This window comes from Oreochromis aureus, linkage group 13, assembly GCF_013358895.1.
Source record: "Oreochromis aureus strain Israel breed Guangdong linkage group 13, ZZ_aureus, whole genome shotgun sequence".
Classification (NCBI taxonomy): Eukaryota; Metazoa; Chordata; class Actinopteri; order Cichliformes; family Cichlidae; genus Oreochromis; species Oreochromis aureus.
Window position 1 is genome coordinate 8,970,894 of NC_052954.1, and position 24,334 is coordinate 8,995,227.

Genomic DNA, 24,334 nt, shown 5'->3' on the forward strand with positions numbered 1-24,334 from the left:
CATCATTATTAAGTGCTCTACACAACATGCCACAGTCACCCAATCACACACTTTCTCTAACTTGAGTGCTTCCTAACTACATTCATAGACATTCATACTCTTGATATGTAGACAGGAGGAGCCAGGGATTGAACCACTAACCTTCCGATTAGTAGGTGCCCTGCTCTACAACCTGAGCTACAGCCCCCCAGTGCTAAACATGAGTAAACCCTCAATAGGTTTTAGATAAAGTGTACACTCACAAACCTGTCAAACCTGCATTTGAAACATTAGCTACCATAGCAGTATAGTATTGCAACATGGCATTTGGGTCTTCTAACTAAAATAAAAATAGGAACATAAATAGTGCCATCATTGCCAGACCTGACCCACATCTGGTTGACATACACCCTGCCATGACACCAGTCAGTCAGAAGTATCAGCTTGATGCCAGATCTGGGCCAGGCCTGTTTTCTATGAGCCTGAGCCACATAACCCAAACCACAATCGGGCCAGATGTGGCATGCCATCACATAAACAGTCCCACCTACACCAGGCCTGGCCCATATCTGGATGACATACACCCTGCCATGACACCAGTCAGTCAGAAGTGTCAGCTTGATGCCAGATCTGGGCCAGGCCTGTTTTCTATGAGCCTGAGCCACATAACCCAAACCACAATCGGGCCAGATGTGGCATGCCATCACATAAACAGTCCCACCTACACCAGGCCTGGCCCATATCTGGATGACATACCACTTACATTGCCAGAAGTCAGCCAGCAGGGCCGGCTTGACACCAGATCTGGGCCACACCTGTCTGCTATGTGGGAAATATGTCTGTTTTAAATAATCGAATAAAACAGATTGAAATGACAATTTAAAACCAATTAGGTAAAGGGTGCAAAGTACAGTGACTCTATGGTTTTGAGCAAACTAATTTGAGGTTTTAATGGACAGAATGCCATGAACATTTGTAGAGTCATTCACAATTCCCTTAAATTAAACGTAAATGCCTCTGAGATTTTCTGACTTCTGATGCCAGCGTGATGAGTTAGAAGTTATGTGTAATTTCCATTCAGAAACTGTAAAACGATTCACATCAGTGCGATCTTTACACCCACTAAAGATCTCCATTTATTGTGAGGGTGTTAGCAACATTATCATGTAGTGTCAAATGTTGTGCTGAGGCATAGTCTCACAGGGCTTAGACCAAGTCAAATAGCAGCCAAAGGGACACTTTTGGCCTCCAAAAACAGAATTCATTGGTTCAGTGGTTAGAATTTGATGGATTACCCTTTTCATACTTCTTCTATGGATTTAAAATATACTTATAATACTGGAACATTTAAAAATGAATAACTAATTTCCATTACAAACATTAAGTAGTGGCAGTCAAGCACAAATAAATGGCATAACTGGGAAAACCTCACAAATCCTGAAAACCTGAGGTGCCCATCTACACTAGTTCTTGTCCGTCAGTTCTCTAAGTACCTTCTAAGTGCCCTACTTAGGGAAAAGTTCATTCAAGGCTCATTCTTGATGCATTGGAATGCTAGCATCACATGTTGATTGTCTGTTTTTGTTGTTGACCTGAATAGTTACATATCAAATGTTTAAAAATCTCAAAAGGAAAAGAAACAGAACTCTAAGTCTGTGTAATCTGACGTTAGACAAAATCCTGAGAAATTGGTTGTCATTGTTAAAAGAAATAAAACACTGCATCATCACCAAGCCTGTAAAGCTTCTTCTTTCCGTCTTTTGTTCCTGCTTTTAAATATTTACATAGATTTAAAAATTGTCCTGTAAAAAAGCGCTGACTTTGAGTTGTGGCAATCCATCAGGTTAAAACTCATAAAATCATTAGAGAATGAAATATGTCCACTGGTTAAACTGAGAGTCTTAATGTGAAAGTCTCAACTGTTTCAATAAAGCTCTAAAAAGTAGCTCTAAAAGGTAACAGTAGTTGTGAATGTGCACACAGACTTTCATCAGTAAAGCTGTGAAGACCAGGAAAAGAACTCGGGCCAGTGTGTGAGCATGTTTTCAGACTTGTCATGGGCCTAGAGAGTGCTAAAAAAGGGGGGATGGATGAGTGTAAGACCCAATAGAGAAACAAGCTTTCAGTCAGCAATAGTAGATGGCTGGAGCCCATTCTCTGGTAAATGGCTCCACTCCTTAGATAATGAAAATCTCTGCCAAGTAAGATGTCAGTGCGTTGAAGAGAGAGGAGAGAGGATCACTGATGAGAAACAAAGCCATAAGAGTAGAGGAGAGTGAAATGGAGTAAGTGCAAGAGGGTTTGAGAAAAACGAGTAGATAGGGGAAAGAAAGAGAGGTAAAAGACAGATAGTCCATGAATTGATTTCCCGGGACCTCGCCCTGGCCGATTTCGCTTCTCCCTGGGTGTAGCAGTGTTAAGGCGATTAAGATTACAAATTGTCAATTTAATTCCAGCACCCAGAGTAATTGTTGGGATACTACTCTCCTCTCACTGGCCATAAATTTGCTTCACTCTCCTTAAAGAGCAATAATTGGGGAAGAGAGTGCAGTGAGCAGCCACTCTGCCTGTCCAACTGATGACTGAGGTTAATCACGAAACATTAAACACCTTGTCAGCATAGCCCGGATAGCCGTTACTAAACACTCCTGCCTGACCGCCGAACGGCACGAGTTATCAGACGAGGACAGCTCTCCCCACGGGGGCCACCGCGATGGAGGGCGGTGAGATAGGTGGTGACACACCAGGGAGCAGATCTCAAAGAAATCACCCTTTCCTCTAATTATCTTTAGGAGTGAGCTCATGTGTTGTGCAACTGCAGGCAAAAAAATCTACGATGTCACCCGCTGCTGCACCCCTGGACCGCTCTCCCTGTGCAATTACAGATAACCGTTCACCTCCTAATAAAAGGCACGGACAGGAAAGTTCCCTTTCCATTTAGTAATAGCTTAGCTACAGGCAGTGACAGTTCTCACTTGGATAATGAGGGCAGAATGACAGCATAAAAGCACTTAAATACTGACTAATCTGAAATTAAAATCCCCCTGAGCCACACACTTGAGACGAGCTGTGGGAGAACGTCTGCAGCGCATCTGATTCACGAGGCCGCAAATGTAGGTCACCGATTCCGACCCCTCCTCAAAAAAGAATCTTTTTCTCCAGCCTTGAATCACGCTGATGCCTTCAGAGAAAGCATTAATGAGCTATGGTGACAGTTGCACAGACCATTAAGTACCTGAATGCGGATGCCCTTCGCCGGATGAGGTTTGCGGCCCTGCTGCCTACACACATGCAGTACAGTACAGCGGCGCTGATTTCTCTCACTCTCTCCCTTTTCAGCCTGACACGCAGACACTCACAAATCCAACATAAAAACAGGATGTCATGAAGTTCCCCGTCTCAGCATCGCCGGGGGCTGTTTAGCCCAATAGCGCTCTGTAATCATCTCCTACACAGCAGGTACTGTCAGCGAGCATCTGAGAGTAAGCTTATTCCACCAGAACTGTTTACAGAGGGAATTACAGAGGAGGACAGCAGGGAGATAATCTTTCCCCCGAAAGCTTTTGCCTCCGAGCACTGGGTGGAGGGGGGTTCAAGTGAACATGACTATTGAAATTGTGATCAGAAGGTTGAGTGTTTTTCTTATTTGATTATTTACACCAGGTATTTTCTTGAGAGTGTGATGAGTGGACCCAGAAGCCACCTGCATCCATAGGATTATCGGGCACACTCTGATCTCATCTTGCATTCTTTCTGACTCGCAAAAAAGAGACATCAAAACCTGCCTTCAAGTTGCAGATTAGCGTGTTAGCCAGGACCATCTGAAATGCACTTTGACTTTGATACAGGGCCTCGCCAGAATGAAAGAAACTGATTTGTGAAATGAAAGCAAAGCGGTTTGTTCGTCTGTCTGCATGTACGTCCTCTCAGTGTCAGTCGGAGGAGCCATTACTGCTCCAATTTTATTTAGATCTCAAAGTGACTAAGCCTCCGTGACTGCCGAATAACCTCGGCCGTATGGGCAGCTCTGTCTGAATCACTGATTCAGCCACGGGGAAAACTCTCCAATTACCAAGCATGCTGACCAAACGCAGAACAATAAAGCCTTAGTTGAATGGCACCATAATGACTGCAATGCATGCAGACTTCAGCCTTCGCAAAGCAGTGCTTAAACAGTATTTAGAGACAGAGATGATAGATGGACGGAGGATGAGGCATGGCCCTCTCCGTCTCTTCGTCGCTATAGCCGGGGCCAAGCTGAATCTCATCTGTCTGCCACAGAAGCTGGTGGCTGACCTTGCTTCTGCCCCCAAGTTATGCTTTCAGAATTTCAGCAGTAGAAGGGGGGTGGGCGATGAGGGGGGGGGGAGGAAAAAAAATGATGAACCCCTTTTTACAAGGACGTTTGGAGATGGATGTATTTTTAACTCCCTTCAGGCTGTGGAGGGGTGCTGGATGAAGGGGGGATGGGTTGGGTTCCAGGGGCTGCCTATGATATTAGGCCTGAGTGAAGACATGTCTGCCCCCAGGGGCTCGATTGCAGATGACAAGGTTACACGACTTAGAGTCAACCTCTGCTACCTCCACTTAATCACTGTCTCTTGTGTCCTCGTCCCTCCAGACGGTCCCCTCTCCATCCCCATTCTGCCCACCCTGCTGAGAAGAAAGCTTCCGGTCTTATCACGCCGTCCCTTCTTAGCTTTCTAAAGCCTTTTCTAACACCTGCCCTTACCTGCCTAATTCACTGTCTCACATCCATTCTGCCTCCCTTTCCCCGTACATTCGCACATCCTTTCACACCTTCACCTCGCTGCCTCTGCCTATAGTGGATTTAAGTGGCTGCAAGTGGTGAGAGCTCCCCGCGATAACATGCAATAAGTAGAAGGTAATTATCGTCAGGATGGACCTCTGAAGGAGTGCGGAGATGCGGAGGTGGGGATGGAGGAGAGTTGGAGGGTTTGGAAGGGTTTATTTTTAAACCCCAGCGATGTCAAAAAAGAAGCCAGTGGCTAGACTAGACTAGGCAGCGTGATTCTGCTCTTTATCAAACATTCATCTCTTTTTCATGACTCTCTTCAACAATGCATTTATGCAAGGTTGAAGACAGTGTTGACAAAGAAAAGTCCTTCCACATCCACATTTTCTTGTGCCGCCCGTTTTTATCTAACCAGTCTAACCAACACTGTCTATGATGGCCTTTTACAGATCAAGTTTTTCTGTTGCATGTGTCACCCTGTTCAGAGGAGAGGTATCTGCCTGCAATTAAACTAATAGGGACTTTTTAGCAAGCAGCTCTGAAGGGAGGCATAATGACTGGGATGTCATTTAGTCCTGTTAGTAGGGAATGTTTTCTTGGTGTTTTCATAGGCAGTGTCTCTTTGTTGGGGAGTATCAGACAAAACACCTGCAGCAAAACATGTGATTCAGCTAACTCAGATTCATGTACAGCCACTGAGGAGACTACAGTATGTACTTGACATGATTTTTAAACCAAGACAGACAGCCACGGATTTCATTCAATTTCAGCTCAAGAGACTTCAGGTATGTGTTTTTGACGGGGGGGGACATGCATAAAAGTATCATGTTTGACTTTTATGCTTCAAACCAGCAGCAATCTCTGGGGCGACCAGAATATAGCATTAAGGAAATGACAAAACATGCAGTTCCTCTAATGGCCACTTGAGGCTGACTCCAAAGGTGAATCGGTCCCCTTTGACCCAGTGTTATTGTGCCCAACTCAGCAGCATTAAAAATCATGTTTACAGCCTAGTACAAGCGTGCAGTTCATTGAATGACTGAAAGTTAAGCACACAAAAACATATCTCCAGATGAAACTGGCTGCGTTTTCCGAGCTAAAAGGGTAAAGTAGCCAAGTTCCAAAGAAAAACTTAAGAAGGCATCAGAACTATTGCTCAAAACCACTTTAAAAAAAAATACAAGTCTGGCTCATTGGAAGCAAAATATGAAGAAATGAGAAGTGGTTTTAAACTTGTACTGTACGTGCATCGGTTTATAAATCCAAGGTTGCAAACCAAGCTAGCTAGTTTTCACTGCTTACTTACCACTTCACCCTCTTCCCCCAGTCAGATCAATTTTGGCTCCAAAAGAAGAACTTTGCAGCAGCAAGAGGACAGGGCTTTGGTTTAATTAGTAACTTTCCCCCAATACATTTGGAAATGAGGCAAGAAAAGAAAAAGTCCAGTCTTAGGAAGAGTCAAAATGAGAAAAGTGATAGAAACAACATGAAAACAAGTGGGATCTGTTAGATCAGTGAGAAACAACACCTGTGTTTATTGGCCTCGTATAATCAGGTGTTTTAAAATAATCTGGCCCTTGTGACATCGGCGCAGTGAGGCGAGATGTGGGAGAAGTTATTAATGTGAGTCACAGAATGTTTTAAAAATGTCTTCTTGTGTTAATAGTTTTATTCAAGACAGTTAGGTTAGTAAAAATCTCATGTGTCTCTTGGCACCGTGACTTTTCACAGTTTCTAACTAGGCCACAAGAGAAAGTTAGGAACTACAGCTTTAAAGCCTGCTGCTCTTCAATAATCACGAATCACAAGGACATTATTCATGGATGAAAAAGTAAAGTTTTCCATCACATTTGAATTTTATTCCTGTTTCCCAGAGTTATCTAACTATGTATCCAATCAGTTGAGCAGTTCCATAACTGAATGAACTAGTAGACGGTGAATAAACCTGGCCTACTTCATTGATTTCCTCCTCCCATGCATACGATAAAAACTTCAAAACTAGAGGAGGTAGGTGTAATACTGCATACGTCTATCTATAATTTAAACACCCTGGATATTTGTTTCAATGGTTGTGCTTAACACCCCAGTTTCATGTAATTGCAAATGTCTTTTATGCAACAAGTTGAAGTAGAGCACTTCTGGAACCCACTGATATTTGTCACATTACCATGATATTAGCAGCAAATAATTGTTGTCATTTGAGTACAGTCAATAATTAAATCACTGTGTTTATGTAAACATAATCCGTCATTAACATTGTGTCTCTCTGTTTTATCTCTTGTTCATATATTTTCTCACTCTGCTTACAGTCACTGTCTGTTTCCCTGTCTCTCTTTCTTCTCCCCTCTCAGCCACTTCTCATTTATTTGCCCATTTTCCATTAAAGGCTCCATTTTCCACCATGGGGCATCCAGTGCTGACCGTGGTCCTTGAAAGCCCTAAAAGAAGTTCTTAATGTAACTGCTAAATTGTACTTTTTTTGTTCCTAGAATCACTCACCTCTTTCAAATCTCTTTTCATTGCAGGCAACTAAATAACTCCTTTCTCTCTAATTTTCACAAAAAAAGGAAGCTGTGTTTCCAAGGACACAGCTCTGAATCATGAAAAATTGACCAACTCCTTTAAGTGATTTATTTTTGAATCATGCTGAAAACTTCAGTATCTTACAGTGACCGCGAGTGAAAGACTGGCTTTTGGTTTCAGGAGGTTTTTCAGCATATAGTGCAGCAGTTGTATATATATTATGTGCCAGAATATGCATATGTCCCCTCTGTGACTTGACTCATTGTAGTGGAGGGGTCCACAGGAGCTATGTTGTTGGGAGGCTTTTGTCCACTAGTACAGTCTCCCTCTGCAAATTGGTCCTGGGTGAGGGACCAGACAAAGAGTAATTCAAAAACCGCTATGAGTGAAAGATCTAGGGAACAGTTCACCCTGCCCAAATTAGGGATGTTGTTAGATGGGGTGGTCTATGTATTTCACAAACTGCTGATCCACCTTGATTTTTCATCTCCAGGATTTACAGAGAATGGTCTGGAAAAGGGAACCTATCCAACAAGCAGGATTTCTCTGGGTGAAAATCCTTTGTTGACGCCAGAGGTCAGAGAGGAATGGCCAGACGCCTAAGGTGATAGGTAGGAAACAGTAACTCAAGTAACTAGTAGTAACTCATTATAACCAACTTATGCAGAAGAGCATCTATGCACAACAAATCAAACCTTGAAGCAGTTGGGTTACAGCAGCAGAGGTAACCGGGACCACTACTGTCATCTACGAGCAGGAAAATGAAGCTACAATGCTGCCTGGTCAGAAAGCTCATTTCCTCTCAAACTAGTTTATTAAAAATGGAAATGAGTTCACTGGACTCAAATGACCTCCACAACCATCAGATCCCAATCAGATAGAATTGATGTAGGTCACACAAGCATAGGAATAAAGTCAGGGGAAAATAAGAATTAGCCCTTTTTAACCCACATTTGAAAATATTCCATTGAATCATGGATGATTCCCAAATGATTATTGATTCCAGTAATGATTTATTGTTATTTATAGCATTTTGCTTCAGTTTTTTTAAACTTTAGATGAAATACATTTGTGATTTTCCTTCAAGAACAACAGCATTAATATGTAACCATTTTGTGCAGTAATACAGCAAAGGGTAATACTACAGCCAGTTCATTAGGCCTGCTGACAAAATTTAAATAAGTTTTAATAACTTTAAAATTCAATAAATTTACTAGTTAACCCTCAATGGCATCAATTTTAGTTTTTCAGAGAAAAAAATATTTCACCCTACTTTTTGGGAGCTTGAGGCTCCTTGTTTATGAATCAATAAATTATCCCCTACATAAATGATAAATGGACTGCCATTTATATAGCACTCTACCTGAGCTCAAAGCCCTTTATACAACATGCTGCATTCACCTATTAACATACATATTCATACAAGCACATTTTTAATATCTAAGTACTGTCTATCTAACATCCAGACTCTCGTGAACACGTTGGGAGCAACTTGGGTTCAGTATCTTGCTACAAGGATACTTGATCAGTAGCTGATTTGTATGAATTTTATGAATTAGTTGGGTGTGGTTGTGGTCAAGGAGGTTAGCCACAACCACTCCCAAGTAACAAATCACAAATAGCTGTGTGTGTTGCTGTTTGTGTGTCTCCCATACCATGCATTACATATAGGTCTGTATGTGTGATTGTATGTGTTTCTATGTGTCTGAATGTATCTAACTAGTCTGTATGGAACTTTATGAATCAGAAGTGGACGTCACATATCTGTCATTTGGAGTACCATTGCATCCTGGTACCTTATATCTCCCTTCATAAAGTCTGCTCCAAACTACTGATTCCCACACACACATGAACATGAACATACTATTGCTTCCCCACACACATCACGTATGTATAGCCTTTAACTGACCCATAACTCCTAACTGTTCCTCAGACCTGAATCTGGGATCCTTTCATACTCGCTGCCCTCACCAAGGCAGTGACCTTATGACCTTAACTGTTCAATCAAATTCTTTCCTCCCATAAAATGTCCTCGTCCTCACTTCCTGCAACTTTCTGCATGCTTTTTCAGTGCATGATTTGCTTACACATCCCATCACTCAGTGCTCTCAAAAGTGGTTCCAGTCCCTGCTCCAACACAGCTGATTCAAATGACCAATTGGGTATTATGTGCTGCAACTGTATGATAACAGACTGATCATTTCAATCAGGTTTTTTTGTTGCGGGGAAACACCTGAAAGCCTAAAACAAGACATCCAAAGGACCAGAATATGGAATCACTGCTTTACCATTATAGCCCGAAAACAATGACCTAATTGCACAATCTTGCCCTGAGGCAACAAACTAAGTAGTAAATACATTAAATCAGAATCTGTCTATAAACAACAAAAAATACTTCTTCAGATGTTTTTGAACATGCACAATTTTTAAATGTATTTTTGTTTCAATTCAAACATGCATAAAATGATATTCTTCTCAGCAGTAGATGGCACTCTGTCACATGTAGCTTTGGCACCTAAAAAGATTGCTCCACCCCTAGGTCAAAGGTCAAACCCTCTGCTACTCATCATTTAACTGAACACTGAAGTGTTTTATGTCACAAAATAAGTAAATAAATTTGAAAACATTAAGGGACAGTGTAATAAACAGAAATTTGGTTTGTTGCCTGAGGGCAACACCGTGCTACACACCATGGCATAGAGGGTTAACAGAATTTTAGGAATGTGCAAATTGGTGTGTAAGAAACATATTTTATTCTCAACCTAGATTTTGTGGTGCATCCTTTTTTAATTTAGCAATGTATTGAGCTCCACTATAACAGTGGGCTTAATATGATCTTATAAGAAGCTTGTTTGTTACTCTTACTGTTATTCTCCATGGTTACAACTGTGGTTATGTTGAACATGGTTGCATTATTTGGTGCACTGATGTTTGTGTGCACCCTAAGCACAGCTCTTCGGGGGGGGGGGTTTCTGTACTTCTTTTTCAGCACTGTTATAGCCTTGAGGGGCTCATCACACTGATTAGGAGAAACCATGCTATAAGCAAAACACAAATAATACAACCGGCTGCAAAATGCAGAGATTACAATTCAAATCCATTTCCCAAGCAGCACAGAAATTCCTGAATATGTTCACAAGGATGGATGGATGTTCACATGGTGTTGGAGAATGAGCGAACATGTTGAGTTTTTCAGCAATTTGCCTGCTATATCCTGTTAGTTAAAACAGTCTGATGAGATACACAAATGTAAGCATGAAACAGAACCCACAACATGGGACATCCTTGGGTTTATCAACCACAAATGCATGGTTTATTAAACCAGATTTTGATAATTCATCTACTACCTGACGATTAAAAACTTTAAAAATTGCAACATGGAGGACACAATCCATCCTCACTGCAAAAGCATCAGATGCTGCTGTTTCATAAAATCCACTGACGTTTAGATTTGCAAGATATGTGTCCAGAGAACATTCACCTTCAAAGTAAAACTAAACCTTTTACTTTGAAGGAGTTGTTTCCTAGTGTTTGAGCTCTCCTAGCAACCATAGCAATTGCAAGGAAGTTTTCAACAACTGCTTGGGAAATAAACATTTTTCCTAAGCAGCTAATGGTTGCCAGGAGGTCACTGATTGGTCTCTAGGCCTGCATTGCTCGGGCCTTAGCAACTGATTTCACAGCAACTGCCATCAAACTCCAACAACAATTTACCAACAGGTGATAAACGTTTTTCCCTCAAGACCAGTGGTTGCCAGATGGTTGCAGACCAGCCTGTAGGCCTGGCTAGCTCCTTATTCTTTTGACCTTACAGCATCACGTTTCCATCAGGGCAGACAAGATAACGTGGTTAGAAATCACATGACTGCAGAACCTGAATTGAGCTATGAATAGTCTCAGCAATCTAGGTTTAAACTTAATATAAGCATAATTACAGATGTCTGCAATGACGTATGAATCACGCCACCAGAATGTTAAAACAAACAAAAGCCTTCCACATTCTCACATTTCCCACACCACCGACAGATAGCTGGCTTCAGTATCTCTATTACTCAGCATGCAGCAACAACAAGCACTTGTCTCAGCTGTGTCTATCACTGTTTTAGTGCTGCTCTGGAAACACTTGCCTTGCAGTCTGAGCTACTGCTGGCACCTTCATGTATTTCCTTGGGATTTTTTGCATTTGCTCATTTTCCCCCCTCAAAGCTCTAGTTGCCTTGTGCAGTCAATAAAGATGTTTTCTGTATTTGCATGTGCCTCATCATGGTGCAGTGGTGCGAGCTTGCTGTGCCACCGTGGCCCAGGATGTAAGGTGTGTTTAATTAAAAAGGGATTGTTTATGAATGCAGGATATAGAAACACAGATGGACACCTAAACCAGTCTCAGTGATTTAACATCAAATGCAAAGCAGTGTTCAAACGTTGCTCTGAACTCCCGCTTATTAAAAATTTAACACACAGGCACTCCACAAACACAGGTTTCAAAAAAATATTAGCATTGCTTTGTTTAGTCTATTATTCCTCTCAAGAATATTGGATCTTTGTATTTACTTTAGCCTATAGTGTGTTCATTCAGGATACTAACACTATGCTTTAAGAAAGAACTAAACAACATACTTACTTGGTGTTTTAGTCTATCAATAACGCTGGTGAGAAGACGCTCCTCCTTCCCCAGTTGTGGTGTGGTCACGATAAAGTCTACATCATGGCCAAAATCCTTCCCCCTGGAGACAAAGACATAGCACAGTTACCCACTCACTGTATCCTGGAAATAATGAAATGAATTATCTTTTAGTCATAGCGTTTAACTGATGAAGAGGGAGGGTGGCAGACGGTGCTATTAAAAGAACAGGCCAAGCTAATGGCACTGGCTCTTTTTTTTCATTATTCAAACAAGCAATTTTTTTCCCTTCAGTAGCTAAGTGTAAAAACCCTTTTTGTTGCCTCAGCTGTCAGAGCTTTAACTTTTATGAGAATCATCATTTTCTACTTGGATTGGTGTCATAAAGCGGACCCATATGGACCCTGAGTAGGCTTGCACAATGCATTTACTCTGTCAGCACAACTGCACATAAGAGATGTTGCAGTACTGAGTGATTATCAAGTGATTATCTGGCAGAAGAAAAAGCTCTGCACGGAACCGCTGTATGGGCAGAAGATATGTACACAAAAGGCATATCAAAGCTTCTGTCTGGCTCACTGGATCCATAGGCACTTGAGCAGAGGAGCAAGAAAAGAAAAAGCATCCCCATTATTTAATCAGGAGGAGCAAATGTAGTTTTTTTTTTCCTACCCTACTTTTCTGTCGCTTGAAAAGTAAATTATCATACACTTCTCTGCAGCGTTTTTATTAGAATCCTATCCTTTTAAGTCACAGCACAGCAGTGAGTTATTCAGACTAATCAGTGGAAACGCGAGAAATATGCAGAAATCTATTGTAGACTTACTGAAATGTATCCCCGTGTACCTCGCTCAGAGGAAATCGTCCTGGTACAGAAGTGAGCGTCACAACATTTGTTTATCAAAATCTTTTGAATGTCAAATAAGTGTGTTGCACTATGCGTAAATCTCTCACACCCAACCACACTAGGGAAGCCTGATCAAACACTAAGGACTGTCAGGCTGACTGAGTGACCAGATTTAAACATGTGGGCGCAGGCAAACATTGGGGTGTTGGCATCACTGGTCAGTTTGTGTACACGTTGAACAAACTGCTTTTATTTAGATTTGGTTGTTGGCTTCCACAGAATACACATGGTTTGGAGTTAGTACTAAACCCGGGCTTGATGGTGCGAATGCGGCGTGTAGATATTCTTTGGAAATTACAGTCCATATAGTCTAAGGAGCTTGGAAAGAAAAGCATCCGGACTTTAAGTTGCTTGAAGACATTTAAAGTCTCATCTGAGAACCTTCTTCAGTTCTAAGGTCAAATGATGTCGAGTCCCAGATTTAAGCCCTAAGGGAGTGTCCCCCAAAAGGGACATGGACCCCCTTTTGATCCTCTACCTAATCACACAAGCCAAGGTGTGAAAACGGGTGTAGGTCACAATCTGCCAAGGTTTCAGGTGAACTCATTGTGAAACCTACCCCCACCCTATCAACCTACCCCCACCGTATCATGTGATTTCCTGAGGTCCATGTCCCTCTTGGGGGGTCACTCCCATGGAACTTAAATCTGGGACTCTCCACCATTTGACCTTAGAACTGAAGAAGCTTCTTGAATGAGAGATGAAACGTCTTCAAGCAACTTAAAGAAGTCCAGACCCTTTTCTTTCCAAGCTCCTTAGACTCCTTGACCTGGATGACTGAGAACCTTCACAGACATACAGTCCCATATAGTTTTCTAACTCCCAGCTATAGACTGTATTTAAAAGATGGATGTAGCTCCTGTGCATGAAAATCAAAGGTTCAAATGTCCTGATTTTCACTTTTTGTAATGGCCAGCAGGGGGTGACGTCAGTGAGAACTGCTGGTTGAGTAGAGCTGTATTGGAAACCTGCTCCTGTGAGCTATGAGTCTACAGTCTCAGTTGCTTGTTTCAATTCTTACTGAATATAACAGGATTGAGGTAAAAAGCAGAATTAAGCAGGGTGTGCTTCACTATGTGACTGACACGTCAGTAGACTGTAAGTGTGCATTATCAACCGCAAACAACCTTTGTGAGGTTTCACAATGAGACTAACCAAAGGGTGTTGTCACAGTGGTTGCACCGTTCCCCTTTGACTAAGCCTTGAGTTCTGGCATTTTTGCCATCTCTATATTATAATTTATTTTTTGTTTGTTTGATTGATTTTTGTTAGCAATAACTCACTGTAATATTAAAATCCAATCTAATTTTGGCTAGCAAAAAGCTGCCATACAGGAAACCAGCCTGTGAAGGGAATCATCTTTTCATGGCAACCTCCACGGCATTCTGAATCTTTCCAGGGGGGGTTATTATTTCCCCACTTATCAGAGACATAGAGATCAGAGAGCATTTGTTACTCTGATCGCCTGCCTAATCTCAAGGAAACTGTCTCAACTGTCTCGGCTATTACTAGGAACCACTAAATTCATATCTTTGGTTATCAAAGCCATACAGTGACCGCAGATAAGCGGAAGAAAGTTTTGGTTCAAGAATTATTTCAGTTTTAATGCCTTCAGAAATCAGCATTTCCCTCTTATTTTTGGCTGATTTTTGCTTTCTAAAACCTGGTTGCCTGTTTTCTGTTTGAGGACCACCCACTGTCCGATTTTCATACTTGAAGCTAAAAAACTTTTTCAACAGATTTTTATTATGGTTGAAACTGATTTGATACACACAGCAGGCGTACAGTTTAAAACACTTTTAGCATATGTATTATTGGTTACATAAATCGACAGGATAAAAGAAGTGTGTGTACAAAAGTAAGAAGCATATTGCTGCCATTCATCAGACAGAAAGAAGATGTGGGATTATATAAGTTCATGCCTGTTTCTGCTCCTTTCAGAACATAAGATTTTAGTTACTTATATGAAGACAATACTATATATTGGGTATTTTGTTTTGTTATATATATATATATGTTTTATCTATCTAGCAGCCTTTTCACAATGTATATGGGCAGTGCTGGTCTGCATTAGTATATGAGTTGGTGGTAGGTGTCAAAGTAATATCAGAGTGAAAGCCAGGAGCCACAGCTTCCCGGCAGAACTGTGCATCGTAATTGGATGATCAATGTTATTCACCTGTAAGTGTTTTTTATGATGTGGCGGACTGGTTTATGTACTATATTTCTGCATTGACTATGGTATCTTATTACAGTTATATTACATTTACATTGTACATATGCAGTAATGCACATTATAATACTGATATATTGTTATCATATCAATTTAATAGAAGGCACTTTGGACTGCTCCGTTATTTCCCAGGGGGTCGCAACAGTGAACAGATCTGCACATTTGATTTGGCACAGATTTTACACCAGATGCCTTTCCTGACATAACCCTCACATTTATCCGGGCTCGGGACCAGCACAAGCAATATACACTAGCCTGTGACCCACTCGAACTGGGTTTTATCATATCAATTTAGTAATATTTAATCATATATATCCATTATTATTTAACTTTCAAAACATAAACTGATGGGAATTTACGACTGTCCTTGAAAGGAGGTTTGTATCTGTGCTTTGAAGCTCTTGAGAGGAGATCAATTTAGTGGCTGCGGCTGAGGTCCACTCCAGTTCCACCTGCTGATAATGCATTCCTCCTACGAGCAATATATTTATCATCCTCCAGCCAGTTAAGATCAGTCTGTGCTGTGCCAGGGTTTCAGAGGCGCTTCCAGTCAACACAATCACAAAAGCAGTTGGACACACCCACGTGTGCCTTACACCACGAGCAGCATCTGTGCTTACAATCATATTCACAGAAGCATATTCACTGCTTTGAGTTTTCCTATAAAATTCTCAATGACTTATGTGTATGATGCTCTGAGAGTACTTTGGCGTGCTCATTGGCATTCAAGCCAGATGATAATAAAATTAAGCCTTCAAGACAAACGATGAGCTGCTCAGAAGTGTAAATATGACTGCAAATGGGTTTGCATGTAAGCCCTGCGATGGACTGGCCCACCTGTCCAAGGGGTTTTCCTTCCTTTCACACAGTGCATCCTGTCACAGGTTGCAGGATGACTCAAAAACAGCAGTCAGACGAAATGATGAAAAGAATCTGTGGGTTTCTGGCGATTATAGTAGCTTGCCTCATATGGCAGGCTTTTCCACCAGCCATGAAAGCAGTGTAGACCCAAATACACAGAAACAAAACAACCAGTGCTAAAGTTGTGCCCTCAAATAACAGAAGATATCCCCCATAGTGCTCAAGTTTAGCTCTGGCCTATGCCAGCGCTACCTGCCAGAAGGCCTTGCATTATTTCAACCTAATCATTGCCCGACACCCACTCACACACACCTACACACGCACACACAAAAGCTTTTGAAAAACGAGCAATGAGCAACGAGCAAAAAATCCTACATACGTAAGCACCAGTGTCACCGCAAACAACAAAGCAAAGTGACAATGAATGTTGGGGGCGATACGGCTCTAAAGAAGCCTCTGCAGCCGCGAGGCTCCATGTTTGATCTCTCTTTGCTGCTGCTTGACAGCAGCGAGAGTGAAGAAAGGGGCAGAGGCTGTGAATGGCTTGCGGGAACGCTTCAAAGGTCACTGTGGCTAATTCAGGGAGCAAGGAAGTAATAGAAAACAGCCATTAGAGCTGCAGAAGGCATGATAATGTTAATGGTTAGCATTAGCAGTAGACAGCATGTACCCCTGTGGCATTTACAGAATGAGCACCTGGTTTACAGGTTCACTCTGCAGCTGCGTCTTTGGTAACACTTATTCAATTTGCATTGTGAGCGTGTATTATTTTGTATTAAATATCAAAAGCTGTTAAGTGAATTCATTTTAACACTTGTGTTTAGACTTTGCAGTATATACATATACATATATAGGCCTCGATGTGAAGAGTTGGCACTTCTTTAATGAGTTGACTGTTAGGACAGCGCTGCTTGAGAATGCATCACAGATTTCCATCTGCTTACTGAGCAACTTTTGCCTAAGAAATCTCCCAACACTCAGCTTTAATTGGCAAAGCTGAGATTCCACAACACTTCCAGCTCGTACAGTGCGCTTAAGTTGTTAAGTGAGTCTCGCTGTTAGCCTCTGCTGCGCCGGCAAAACCCACTCGAGTGCACTGCATAGATGTGTGCCGAGAATAGCAAAGAAACCAAAGCGGGAAGGAGACAGAGAGATCATCAGCATAAATTGGGTTTACCTCCTATCACAGCTTAAGAACGACCTAATCTTGTCAAATAGTGGTTTTCCGTGTCTGTGTGTGTGTGTGTGTTAGGGGATAACATGGGAACTGGTGGTTATTTGAGGGGAAGCGGCATTTACGCTTTTCAGCTCCCTCCCATTTGAGCATCAGTATGTGTCAGGTCAGTGCAGATAATTCAGCAGCAGTCAGCGGAAAGGCGGATGACAGCATGTCGTGCACATTCTTCCAGCATACCAGGGGTTCTCCTTCTTCTTCGTCGTCTCTGCCTTTAGCAGTGCAACTTCAGAGCTCTGTTCCTGTTTAGCATTAGACACCCACTCCTGCTCAGTGGGATGTATGGATGTGAAGATTTGGGTAAAAACAGAAGAATTGATAGGCGGTCGGGCACAGCTGCACGTCGATAAACACCTGGTTTGAATTTAGGCCATCTAGTCTTTTATCGCGTGAGGGAAAATGCTAAATTATTAAGTGTTACTGCACAAAGACTATGAAATATACATGGTTATTTACAGTTTTGTGTGGACGACAAGGCGACACGCATGAATAATACAGATCTGCGAAGTGTTAGGCTACGGGCGTCTGCAGGGTAAGCTCTGCAAAACTTAGGTCACAAAAAAGCAACCAGGCTTTGTTTGTGACTATGCATCATTTTCCCCTTCTATCAGCCTTCCCATCCACATTTCTTGCTAACACAGCAGAGCGAGGCGATAATCAGGAAGATACGAAATGAAAACAAGAAGAAGCAGCTAAGTGTGGCCTATACTTCGTGACCAGATGGCTTGTTTTGCTCTTTCCTCCCCTGCAAGCTGATAATGAGGTTTGTTTTAGAATCACGACACCCCGAACTAAGCCGATAAGGAATACTTATCTCAGCTGTTGTTCAAGGCAAACTGTGCGGTGGGACTCGGCGGCTGTTTGCGGATTTGAGAGGAGACACCACTGGCCCCCCTCATCAGTGTCACTTTGAGTCATATTCCAGACAATTTGATGTTAAATAAGGCCCTCAGTAGGGACTTGCCTGCCTCATACTGAAATAAACACAGTGTTCCGCTGACACTGCGTGAGCCTTCACATGCAGTTGTGGAAGAAGCTGTATTTTCAAGTGTAATCTATTTTTAATCCTCCCCTCCAACAAAACCGCTTTAAGACTTGTCACCCGCCTTCCACAGCTGTCCTTTCAATAAGGCTAATGTCAGTGGCATCAACAAATCCTCGCCACGCTGTTTCTCTCTGAAGTGGATGACAGCCTGAGTTTATTCCAGCACACGAGTTATTTTGTGAAACTTTTGGGAGTCGTGGTATCTTTTTGTGTATCTTCTGCCGAGATGAAAGATTTGCCAGAGCCGGGTGCAGCTATTTAAGGAGGTATATAGGATATGCACATTTCCATTTTTGACAAGGGGTATCGGCTAGAAAGATGAAGCTAATAAGAGACTCTACACCAGGCTCAAAATTATAGGTAATTAAATCGAGCTTTGACAGGACTTTAGAAGGGAACATTTTCAAATATGTCACCGTGAAGAGAGTAAGTGGATTATTAGTGGTACTGCTGGCATCTTAGAAAGCATATGAACTATTTTGGTGTAATAGACCTCATACTGCCTCCCACTGTGTTTAAACCATGTCTGGAGAATCAGCCTTTCAACAAGATAAAGGTAAATTACTTACTTGCTTACTGATAATGCACAAGTTATCGTTCTTCAATTATAGCGCCGCATGATTCCAATTAGGTCTATCTCGCTCGCTCTCTCCAAAGTCTGCACCAAATATGGGGTGAAGTAAATGTGTGTTTCATCTCCCCGAATTTGAAGCCATAAAGGCGCTCTTGCAGGCCCCTTTACGCTTTGCAGCAGTCTCCTGGCCCATAAATCTTGAGCTGTTCCTCTCCCTCATTCTTGAAGTTAACTATCCATGATGCTCTAATCACCTTCCTCGACTCTCTTACCACATTTCCCCCCTGAGCAGTTATTTACATAATCAGACATCATTCCAGCTGTCATTTAACTATTTAAAGATTGGAGCGTTTTTTTGCCTTGTGGATTTTCACATCATCCTTGCTTAGGAAATTTGGGAATCTTTCCCATTTACACATTTGCCCATCCCTCCTGATTTCTTAGGTTGTTCTTTTTTTTTACATATTTGCCACATTTACATGCTTCAGATCATCAATCGAAATTTAATATTAGACAAAGATAACATTTGTTAAAAAAAGTTATCCAAACTTACCTGGCCCTGTGTGAAAAAGCAGCTGCTCACTAGACCTGACACCTGGTTGCACCATCCTGGGCAATCAAGAGTTTTTGATAACTGGGGATGAGTCTTTCACATCAGTGTGGAGGAATTTTGGTCTACTATTCTTTTTAGAATTGTTTTAATTCATCCACCCTGGAGGGTTTAAGATCACGCCAAAAATCAGTCTGATTTAAGTACAGACTTTGACAAGGCCACTCCAAAACCTTCATCTTTTTGAGCCATTCAGAGGTAGACTTGCTGGTGTGTTTTGGATTATTGTCCTGCTCCATAAGTGCGCTTGAGCTTCAGGGCATGAACTGATAGTCAGACATTCTCCTTCAGGATTTTCTGGTAGAGAGCAGAATTTATGGCTCCAGCAATTACAGCAAGTTGTCCTAAAGAAAACACGCTACCACCACTGCTGGTATGATGTTCTTTTTATGAAATGCTGTGTTGGTTTTGTACCAGATGTAAAGGGACTCAAAACTTCCAAAAGGTCTTTGGTTTGTCAGTCCACTGAATGTTTTCCCAAAAGTCTTGGAGATTTTGCTTTGGAAATGTCCCATGCATGCCATTTTACCCAGTGTCTTTCTTTTTGTTGAATCATAAACAATGACCTTAACTGAGGCAAGTGGTGTCTGCAGTGCATTAGATGTTGTTCTGGATTCTTTTGTGACTTCCTGATTCTTGGAATAATTTTAGTCGGCCCAACACTCCTGGGAAGGTTCACCACTGTTGCAAGTTTTCTCCATTTGTGAGGCTTACATCGTGGTTCACTGGAGTCCCAAAGCCTGAGAAATAACTTTGTAACCCTTTCCAGACTGTTAGATGTCAGTGATTTTGTTTCTTTAGTGACATGATGTGTTATTTTTTTAAATCTTTTAACCTATTTCACTTTGTCAGACAGTTTCTACTTAGGTAATTTCTTGATTCAACAGTTCTGGCAGTAATCAGGCCTGGGTTTGGGTAGTGAAACTGGACTCAGTTTTTCCCCAAAAAATGTGGTCAATCACAATTAATTCATAATTTAACAAGGGGAGGAGGGGGAATCAAAGGGCTAGGTACATTTGGATAGTTTTGTTTTTTATGTAATGTATGTTTTGAACAGAGAAATAATGCCATTTCCTTAATAAAATTAAGTTAAGCCATCCCTAATAAAGTGCCCACTGAGTGTATATATCATATTTTTCACAGGTGATTTTTAATAAAACACTCGTGTGATTCGTGTAGGCAGTAGGTATTTGTTTGATAAAGGTGTCCTTGTCTGCTAGTTTGAGTGTTAAAGGTTACTTTGTTTCAACCTCTGATTGGTCTACAAGAACTGCAAATAAAATAGATTTCATTTACAGTCTCAACACTGGTCTAAAAATCCATGAAGGGACATGTGTATGGCCTACAAAATGATTTTAGGGTTTGGCTGTTGATTTACAAAATGCTCACAGCAAGAGAAATCAAAATGAACAGTGGACGTGGGTTAAACGGCTTGAGGCAAGAAACACAGATTTCAGGAAAAGCACCATGCTGTCTCTTTGTTTAGACAACTGTGTCATTCTGGAGTTGCAGTCGGCATCTGGTGCTGCAAATATTTCCTCCCAGTATAAAATAGTGAAGTACTCTGATTTCATGCACATTTGCTGTAAAGCTAGTATGCTCTAAGGATCAGCATGTAAATCAGTGTTGTATATTACAAAGTGTGTTGAATTTGGACTCAGAGCAAAGCCTTAATCCTTTGCTATTTGGCTACACCTGACAAATGTGAGGTAAAGCTACAATACCGGTCCTGTAGCTAAAGGGACTTTTTTCCCATTATAAAAGTTAGTGTATAGTAATTTTCTACCAAACTGACAAACAGAATACAGCAAATGCAGAAAAGGAAAACTTTAATAAGGTTTTAAAGGAGCAGGAATAACTCCGGTAACATGTAATGTTTGCAGCCCAGACACTATTAAAGACCACCAGCTAAGCCGCGGCAGCTCTGTCACCCCTGTAGAGAGGCAAGCGCCCGTCCTTACTGCCAGACTGCTTTTGAATTATTTACCTCACACGCCACTGGTTACGGCTGGATTTTTACAACACCACAGAGCGGAGTGCTCCACACTTACTGAGCCACAAAGCACTGCGCATAACAAAAAATAAATAAAAAAATAAATGAAACAGCACCACAAAGACGTGCCAATGGAGGGAGGCACCGGCTGCGAGCAAATAGTGGCACTCAGCAGGTAGCTTTACAAGCGCACTCACTGTGCACTCTGAGACTGACAAATGTAATGCACTTTAGCATCTTAATGTAAATGCAAAACGTTAGCAACCCGTGCTATCTGGCGTTCTGTTTTACTGTCAAGAACAAAGGCGTGAGATGGGGAATATTCTGCGGTGGTAAATGTCAAATTAATCCGTTTTGTCTAAGAACTCTCGAAAACGGCAAGATGCAATTAGACACCAGCGGTTCTGACGCTTCTACCCAGACACTCACTCTGTGACTTCTATGCTCTCATATCAGATAATAATAATAATAACAGTAATAAGATCCACCTGGGAATCAAGCAGACCTCTTGAGGCTTTGCTAATGTCTAATATGAACTGAACAATAATGGGGGATGGGGAGGGGCGAGGAAAGATTGAAGGTGCCGTTGTATTTCATCTTCAAATATCAACACTGAAAGGAGGAGACAAGTCTTGTACCTGCGAAAGCCACCTGTCAGTGTGAGTATGGCGTCCGGTGTGATCGCATGGACAGCTTCGTCAATAATGTTCCCCAGGGCTTGGGCCTCTGCTTTACTGACAGCCCTGGAGATGTCTCCATAATGCAGAAAACCTGCAGGGAAAAAGACCACGTGGTTATTAGTCTGGAAGCCAGCCATCAATCATAGCCATTTGCTCCGGGGAAGTGGAGAGTCAGAGTGAATTAAAGGTAAGGTAAAAATGGGATGTGTTCTCCTGGCTGATAGAAGACGGCCGCCGGTGTTCGCCCGCTGCAGACACAAAACGACTGCAGCGAGCGCAGAAACGGTGCAAAAATTATAATTCATGAATCGATCGGTATCTCATTGATTTGTATTTTCCTCTGTCTTTGTGCTACATGAAAAGCATTAATTATCCATTTCTTTTTCTTTCTTTTTTTGTCCCCCACCGAAGAATGGAGCTTCCCCCAACAATTAATTAGAAAACCTTTAATGATATTTCTGCCTCTAATGAAGTAAATTAAATGGGATTATTCGTGTTTCTGCTCTTTTTCAAGACGCGTGCACAGCGGAGGGTTCAGGGTTCAGACAAATTTTCCACGTCAAAAACTCACACGGTATTTCTCCGCACGGAGTCGACACCGCAGTGTTCCAAGTGATCGATTACGACCAGTTTGATGAAGGTGTCTGTCAGCGTAATACATTATGGGACGGAGTTTGAAAGTGAATGGAAACCTGCGAGCGATGCAGTACAGTGTTTTGAATTACCACCTCGTGCAGTGCTACAGAATGTGCATCCAGCTACACTCCAAGCAGCAGAAGAAGCAGAGAAATGATGCAGACGAATGAAAAGCTGAATATCAGTATTTTTTTTTTCATATGTGAGAGCACTGTGGGGTATATGTCACTGTCGAAAGCTGATGCTATCTGCATGTCTGGCTGCTTCTGTCTTGGTATATTTCTTCATATTTCTCACTCATGTATTCCCTTCACATTTGATCACATCTGTTTCTTTTATATTTTTTAGAGAGGGCACTCCAAACACCTTTAATTCTCTCTGTTTATGGTTTCCTAAGCATGAAGCCTAAGCAAACTTTTTCCTTTAGCACCACCAACAGGTTAACATTTGTGGGTTTCGGGCACATCTCTGTGGATTGTTATATTTGATGCGGGCCCTCGCTTTTCATCAGGTCATCATTTTAAACTTTACGCCGAGCACTTCGGTTTATGACCGCGGAAATTAATGACGTTCTCATCAGCCACGGCCGACCTCAGCTCCCACTTGTGACTGAAGCATCCATCAAATCTGCGTTTCGTAGTCAGAAACTCCTCCGACAAAAATAAACAATGAATTTAAGATTAATGACAACGGCTCACGGAAAATTTGCACGGAGGCTGCGAGTTCATGTCACGTCGTAGAAACACACGAGAACAGAGCGCTCCACCTAAACTGAAAAACATCTAAGGCCACGCTAGCTTTATAACACAAAGATGGCCACAGTGGTAAACAGCGATGAGAGATTCGCAAGATGTTTAATTACCAGGGGACCTCGTGTGTTCGCTAATACCAGAAGCATCTAACAATTTGCTGATTTCACAGCTCTTACTAGTACTGGAGGTCGAATAAGTGTATGTTATCTCCTTCATGGAAAACCTGGATGCTTTATCTGTTTTTGTCATCATAAATGAGAGGCCTCATCGTGTGAAGAGCATGGCAAATCCTCACAACATCACACATCTGCGTGCCATAAAAAAACATTGTAAATTGCAAAGTGAGCAGCAGGATGGAGCGGTGTCTCCCAGCTGCGTGCTTGCTGATTTTTAAGTGGCATAAAAGAGTTGTTCATCTCAATAATGTGTGACATGCTCTCGGTTGTAATTTCACTCAAAAGCCAAACGAGCCAAACTAGTGGACAGAATAAATATTGAGGGGAGGCGGGGGTATATGCTTAAATTTATGGTGTCGTATACCACAAATACCAGCCTGGCGACGGTTGCTGGAGGTGAAGTTTGGTGGTCGTTAAACTGTTTAGAACACATCATCTGGGCTTTATGAAAACCAAGACAAGATGAGGCGTCAATCCATGAAGTATTTCACAGGAGAAGTAAAGAATCTGAGCTGCTGTTGGAGCTACGAACAAAAGCAGGGCATCATCGCATTCAGAATCATCCTCTGTGCATAAATGCATGAAATATCTCACCCTCAGAAAACGCATCTTTGTGGAATGGCTCAAAAATAACTAATAACTGCCACAAATGAAAAATGAATTTTCAGCTTTTGGCCAGTTTGCTTTTCTTTTAGCCTCACAGAGCCACTCTTGTGGCCGTGGGCTGTAAGTTGTTGAAACAATTTTAGCACCA

General features: G+C 41.8%; 1 protein-coding gene across 1 annotated transcript in view; it reads right to left on the reverse strand.

Moving 5' to 3' along the window:
• dntt (deoxynucleotidyltransferase, terminal) overlaps positions 1-24,334 on the reverse strand; it is a 99,946-nt gene that overhangs the window by 41,780 nt on the left and 33,832 nt on the right. Inside the window, exons 7-8 of the mRNA XM_031726335.2 lie at positions 21,975-22,107; positions 11,880-11,982 (exon numbers count right to left, since the gene is read on the reverse strand). Of these exons, the coding sequence (XP_031582195.1) occupies positions 11,880-11,982; positions 21,975-22,107 (236 nt within the window). The remainder of the gene's footprint in view (positions 1-11,879; positions 11,983-21,974; positions 22,108-24,334) is intronic.